The sequence below is a fragment of the Antrostomus carolinensis genome, unplaced genomic scaffold (genome assembly GCF_000700745.2).
Source record: "Antrostomus carolinensis isolate BGI_N321 unplaced genomic scaffold, ASM70074v2 scaffold5243, whole genome shotgun sequence".
Taxonomy (NCBI): domain Eukaryota; kingdom Metazoa; phylum Chordata; class Aves; order Caprimulgiformes; family Caprimulgidae; genus Antrostomus; species Antrostomus carolinensis.
The window spans coordinates 13,124-19,964 of NW_010304385.1; the positions used below are offsets into that span (position 1 = coordinate 13,124).

The 6,841-nt window shown below is 49.1% G+C and overlaps 1 protein-coding gene across 1 annotated transcript in view; it reads left to right on the top strand.

The window, feature by feature from the left end:
* Positions 1–6,774, top strand: part of TXNDC16 (thioredoxin domain containing 16) — a gene marked incomplete at its 3' end in the record, with an annotated part of 13,972 nt that extends 7,198 nt beyond the window's left edge. Inside the window, exons 7-11 of the mRNA XM_010164422.1 lie at positions 748–904; positions 2,274–2,440; positions 3,513–3,573; positions 5,655–5,805; positions 6,628–6,774. Coding sequence (XP_010162724.1) covers positions 748–904; positions 2,274–2,440; positions 3,513–3,573; positions 5,655–5,805; positions 6,628–6,774 — 683 coding nt within the window. The remainder of the gene's footprint in view (positions 1–747; positions 905–2,273; positions 2,441–3,512; positions 3,574–5,654; positions 5,806–6,627) is intronic.
* Positions 6,775–6,841: the final 67 nt, after the last annotated feature.

Genomic DNA, 6,841 nt, shown 5'->3' on the forward strand with positions numbered 1-6,841 from the left:
ACCAGGGAACCATCCAGGGAACTTAATCTCACTGCTTCCTTCCTTTGGTGCAGCCAAAACCAGTGCTGTTCAAAAGGTGGAATATTCCTTATACAGTCTGTAAGATGTCATCAGTGAGGCAAAAGACATAAACAAAGCTGTAGACTTCAGCTCTTCTCCTTCTACCAGGGTCTCCACTGCAGTGGCATGGCTGGTCCCAGTAAGAAAAACTTAATTTGTGTCCTTCTTAAGCTGGTGTCAACTGTTCTAGGGTTGGGGTCATTTACAACTGGTGAGCCAGGGTCTTCATTAGATATTTAAAACTGAAAGAGGGGAGGTTTAGATGAGATATTAGGAAGAAGTTCTTCACTGTGAGGGTGGTCAGACACTGGAACAGGTTGCCCAAGGAAGTTGTGGATGCCCCCTCCCTGGAAGTGTTGAAGGTCAGGCTGGATGAGGCTTTGAGCAACCTGGTCTAGTGGAAGGTGTCCCTGCTGCTGGCAGGGGGGTTGGAACTGGATGAGCTTTAAGGTCCCTTCCAATCCAAACCAGTCTGTGATTCTATGATATTCAGCACAATTCTGAAAAGCTCCTGGACACAGTTGTACCTGTCAGTAGTAGGGCTTTTGAAGAAGTCCCACAAGCCTGCCAGACCCTGAATTTGAGCATCATCTGCCCTATAAAAGATGTCAGCACATGTGGTCAGGATGTATTAAAACCCATCGGTGGATGCCTGGCTCACCATGGTCTTTATTTTCTCTCTCACAGCAATGATGAGCCTGATGTGTCATCAGCTCGGTTGTTGTTCTGCCACTGCCAGCAGGCCACAGACCTGGCACAGCCCTGCAGGAGGACAGCCATGGGGCAGGCTCTGACCATGCTCAACATCCACAGGCACCTCAAACTCATGGGAGCTCCTCTGGTGGTATGACTGGGGAAGATGAACCACTTGGGCTGTGCAGCGTGAAGGCAGCTGGGGTGGATGTGAGGATGAGGGAGGTGTGAGCAGAGGGCAAGGCTGAGCACAAGAATCTGCCCCTTCCTCCTGAAGTTAGTGACAAAGCTCCCAGCAAGGAACAGACATGGGGCTGGACGGGACTGACACTCCATTGCACTGCTCAGCTTGCTTAGACCTTTCCAGGGAGCCCTCAAACCAACGTATGCTTCTCCAGTTGTCTGTAAGCACCGTGAATGGGAACAGGGTGGAGATGCCCCTTGGACTTCACTGGGACATAGAGAGTAGAATAGAATAGGTTTAGTTTACTGCAGTTGGAAGGGACCTACAATGATCATCTAGTCCAACTGTGTGACCATTTCAGGGCTGACCAAAAGTTAAAGCAAATTATTAAGGGAATTGTCCAAATGCCTCTTAAACACTGACAACTTGGAGCATCAGCCACCTCCCTACAAAGCTTTTTCCAGCGTTTGACCACCCTCTTGGTAAAGAAATGCTTCCTAATGTCCAGTCTGAACCTCCCCTGGTGCAGCTTTGACCCATTCCCACACGTCCTTTCACAGGATCCCAGGGAGAAGAGCTCAGCACCTCCCTCTCCACGTCTTCTCCTCAGGAGGTTGCAGAGAGCAATGGGGTACCCCTCAGCCTCCTTCTCTCCCAACTAGGCAAACCCAAAGTCCTCAGCTGCTCCTCTAAGCTCCCTACAGGAGTCTCAGCAGCCTGGGTAGGTGAATATCAGTGATTCACACCTTGGTGAGCACAGGGACGGGAGGCTCCATCCTACCTCCTCTTCCCACCAGGCAGTGAACTTCAGCAGATCTCCACTTCCCACTGGTGACATCACTGCCCAGCCAAAAGGATGGGTAGATGAGCTGGGAACTGTCCCTTTCAGCCAGGCTCCTGAGTTAGGCCTGTGGAGGGAAGACACTTTGTTAAGCAGCTCCATGTTGTCATGAAGCAGCATGTCCAAGGCGGGAAGGGAGAGGATGCCAGCTCTTACATGTTGTGACCAGGGTTTTCAAACTGCTCTGGGGAATGGATGCCAGGGAAATAAAAATTAATGGAGGTTTGACATCTGGAGTTGCTAAGTGACAAAGAACATACATAACAGCCCAGGTTTTTAACAGGGAGGGTCATGACAGGTTGGAACAATTTAACTGTGGTTTTGTGGGTTCTCCTTTGATGGATGTTGTAGAATCAGGGTTGGAGGCTTTTTCTTGACAGTATCCTTATTTCTGTGCCTGGGGAACACATGGTGGCTTGGGCTGTGCAGGAGAAGAGCTGAGGTACTTTCAGTGGTGTGGAGATGTGCTGGAATATAACCATGTCTCTTCTCCAGACAGAGGTTGCTGAGGACCCAGAGAAGGTTTCCACCGTTCACTTACAGCTTGGGCTACCACTTGTGTTCATCCTCAGCCAGAAAGAGACCTATGAGGCTGACAGGAGGACAGCAGAGTTTGTGGCCTGGCAGCTCTTGGGGAAAGCAGGAGTTGCCCTTTTATCCAGGTATTTGCTCTCAGGTGTTTTGGGGTTCTCCTTGCATTTTGTTTCCGAGCTCAGTTAACCTACAACCAAGATGGTAATGGGCTTATTGAGATTTGTGTGAGAAGTGATAAAACTGTGAGAGGATGTCACCTTTAAGGACTTGTCCAGAATCAGATAAATTTGGTTTCAGACTGGCTGGAAGTGTAGAAATGTTTGAGTTTCTTGCTGAATTAGAAGTGGAAAAACAGTCAGACTAAGAGAGATTTCAGAAAGAAAACATGGCACAGATGAAGGGCTTGTGTTTTGCCCTCAAATTAAGGGCAGAAGGAGATCCAGTAAAGGAGGTGGACTCTGGGTGCTGGGGCGTGGCAGGGGTCTCTGCTCAGTAAGCAATGCCTCCTCAGCCAACGAGGGCTCTCCAAGTTGTTCTCTAGGAGGACAGGAGACACGCTTGTGGTTGGCCATAGAGCAGCTGTGCTGTGGAGATCTGGCTTCCTCTGTGGTTGACCACCAGTTACTTACCTCTGCTCCATGGGCTCAGGAGCAGCCTGTGTCCATGAGGCTGGCTTCTGTTTGCAAATACTTCCATGGTGCCTTGCCAAAGGAGATGTGCAGCACCCACAGGTGTGGTTGCCTGGCCTTTGGGGATGTCTGCTGGCAGCTGTGCAAATGGAAGGAGATGGAGGAAGGGTGGGTGTGGGCTCTCTTATTCTAGCTTTCTACCACCATGGTACCTCCCTATATGGAGGCACTTCTTAGCTGCATTTACTCCTGAGCTGAAGTCCACCAGCAGATCAGCTGCACTGGGATGTGGCCACCAATGCGTGAGCAAAGATCCAAATCACAAAGGAAATCCAAGCCCCTTGTGAAACAGGGACATTATGCAGTGCAATCCCACCAGAAGATCACTTGAAGCCTGTCTCTCCACCACTAACACTGATTCTGGGTTTCTGCAAGTTCTCGGGGGCCCTGAAGCACAATTCTGTGAGGACATGGTGCTGCTGAGAGAGGTGGGCTTACCAGCCAGGCAGGCTGAATGGGGAAAGGACCTTAAAGTGTTGCACCATCTAATGTTCACTTTGTTTTTTCGAAGGGACCATGTAAATTTGAACGTTCTCCTCCGCTCAAACGTTGCTCTCAAGACACCAGATGAGGTTAGATGCTGGATTTCTTTATTGTACAACTCTTATTTCCCTATCTGTATTTCCCATAATGATTCTATGATCTGGACATGGTGTTCTTGAGAGGCATTGAGGTGTTGCTCAGCTCCTTTGTTATTTGACAGCCTTCCCAGAAGCTCAAGGGGAAGTGGCTTTCCCCAGATGCACACGTGTATTTGGAACTGCCTGAGTTTGGTACTGCAGAGCAGTTGTGCCTGATGCTAAAGATAAAATATTGAGTTTATTTATCATAGAATCATAGAATGTTTTGGATTGGAAAGGACCTTAAAGCTCATCCAGTTCCAACCCCCCTGCCAGCAGCAGGGACACCTTCCACTAGACCAGGTTGCTCAAAGCCTCATCCAGCCTGGCCTTCAACACTTCCAGGGAGGAGCAGCCACAACTTCCTTGGGCAACCCACTTTTGGGGTTCAAAAGATAGAGTGACACCTCAATTACACCTTCAGGCAACACAAGGTAAACTACCCAAGGTAGTAGTCCAAGTGCAAATTCCCCAAAGATTTGGACTTTGAAATGCCTTTGCCCCCTTAGGAAAAGGGTTCAAAAGATGGAAGAGGAAATGAGTGTGAAACTAAGAGCAAACTGAGAGCATGTAACCAAAGGTCTGAGCTGAACTGATGTCACCAAATGCCTCTGGCAGTGATCTGGGAAAAGAGCAGGCTGTAAGTTAAATGAGGTTGATCAAGATGAGCTCAACTCTGGAGGGATCTGACCCAGCTTGTGAGGCAAGATGGAATTCGGCGCTGCCAAATGCCAGGGAGCACATGTTGCCCCAGATTACCTGAACTGTCACACTTGTGATTGCAAAGATACAGGATCAGACCTGAAGCTGAACATCCCCCGAGGGCTTCCCATGCCCTGGTGAGAGATGTGCATGTTGTGTTTCTTCTCTTGGAGCCAACGGGAGGTGCTGGCAGTTTGTTATTTCTCTCAGTTCATTATCAAATTCATTTTCTCTGAAGTGCCTTTTGCTGAGACGGTGCCAGAGCTGATTTTAAGGTCTCATTTCTGAGAAATACACTTTTTCTTTCCTTGGGTTGTCAGCCCATGTACACTTGGGAGCACTCTTCTTTGTTGAACTCCATGAGATAAAGGATTTTTTGTGCCTCTTGCCCAGGCTGTGATGGGCTGCTCTGACCCAGCCTGACACCCTTTAGAGGGGGGACAGCCAAGTGGATCCTGTACCTCCCCACTCTCTTCACTCTTTGTCCACTGGGCCTTTTCTTGCAGCAGTGGATCTATGTTAAGATACTGGGAGGTGGAGCACCAGGCACAGGATCCCACATAGCCACAGTTTCTTCCCGGCAAGGAAAAGTTGGTCTGGAGTGAGAAAAACTCGAGGTGAAATGGTGTCAAAAAAACCACACCCCAGAAACTCCCCTGTTTGGTAGCTTTAGGAATTGTGAAACCCCACCTGGAGTACTACATCTAGTTCTGGGGCCCCAACATAAGGACATGGACCTACTGGAGCCAGTCCAGAGGAGGCCACGAGGATGATGCAAGGGCTGGAGCAGCTCTGCTGTGAGGACAGGCTGAGAGAGTTGGGGCTGTTCAGCCTGGAGAAGAGAAAGCTCTGGGGAGACCTTCTAGTGGCCTCCCAGTACCTGAAGGGGCTCCAGGAAGGTGGGGAGGGAGTTGGGACAAGAGCAGGGAGTGACAGAACAAGGGGTGATGGCTTGAAAGTGGCAGAGGGGAGCTGGAGCTGAGATGTGAGGAAGAAATTGTTTGGTGTGAGGGTGGTGAGACAGTGTCCTAGGTTGGCCAGAGAAGCTGTGGCTGCTCCTCCCTGGAAGTGTTCTCGGCCAGGTTGGATGAGGCTTTGAGCAACGTGGTCTAGTGGAAGGTGTCCCTGCTGCTGGCAGGGGGGTTGGGACTGGATGAGCTTTAAGGTCCCTCCCAACCCAAGCCATCCTATGATTCTGTGATTCTATTAATTTGTTGACATACCCCAAAAATAAGGAGTTGGGTGATGGTGACCCATCAACTTTGAGTTTAGTTTGTGAATAGAATAGGCAGATATGTTTTGATCCCACTGATTTATTCTGTTTTCTTTAGGGAGTGCCAATCAAATACCTGGTCTTGGAAGACACTGATGAAATTATAACCCTGGTGGAAGATAAGAGCAAGGTTGAACAAATCCAGGAGGGTGAGGAGGAGGAGGAGGAGGAGGAGGAAGATGAGGATGAAAAAGAGAACAGTAATCAAGGTGTGCAACTAAACAGTGCAAAGCTGATTGTCATCAGATGGGACATGCAATCAGCATCTGCTAGAGACAGCAAGTGTATGTGAAAGCGTTAGAGGACACTTCTGCATATCCAAGGCAAACCATCACAGTCACATCACAGTGGTACAAAATGGTTCTTTTATTCTCTGAAGATCTCTGGAGTTTTGTGACAGACAGGCATAATTTTTAGGGGAAACACCATGGGAAGAAAATCAGCAGCTGTTAGAGGAACAGTTGCAGAGGTGCTGCATGAGGGAGAGGGTTGCTTCTGCTTTCATCCATCCACCTTCAGAGGCACGAGAATTTAAAGTTCACCCGACGCTGTCTCCCTTTCAAGCATCAGACAAAGTGCCTCAGAATTATCAGTCCCTTTGGAAGGGTTTCAGACATGTTTTTCTAAAAGCTGTTCCAGACTTGCCTTCCCCAGGGAGAAAATGCTGCTCCCTTCAGCGCTTCCTTGAAAACACTTTTGTTTTCCATACAAAATTGGGTTTGTTTTCCAAAAAGAAGTGGTGCAGGATCCTGGAGCAGCCAACGTGCTTAGAGAATAGTGTTGAAATCAGAGGGCACAACTGGTGTGAGACACCAAAAGTACATTTCAACGAGTTTGTGTGTCTGTCAATGAGTGTGTCTTGTGCTTTTGCCTTCTCCTTTTGGTCAGTTAACCCCCTGCTGACAGTCACCATGTCCCAGCTGAGAGGTTCTGCTTTACTAAAACCTGCTGATGGGGTGGCCCAGGGGGCTGTAGTTCCCTCTGTCCTCTGCACATATCTGTGTTGATGCACGACTGTTGATCCTTTGCAGATATTCAGGATGATCAGGTGGTGGAAGCAGTTTCCAGGGACAAGAAGAGAGAGCTGCCCCTGGAGCAGATCCTTGTCCTGACCGAGGAGACCTTCCACTCTGCTCTCCTGGAGACTGCCCGGACGGTGGTGCTCTTTTATGCCAGCTGTGAGTATGAAACTCCAGCTGGAGAGTTGGGCAGGGAGGGACCTGGTGAAGTTCAATAAGGGCAAGT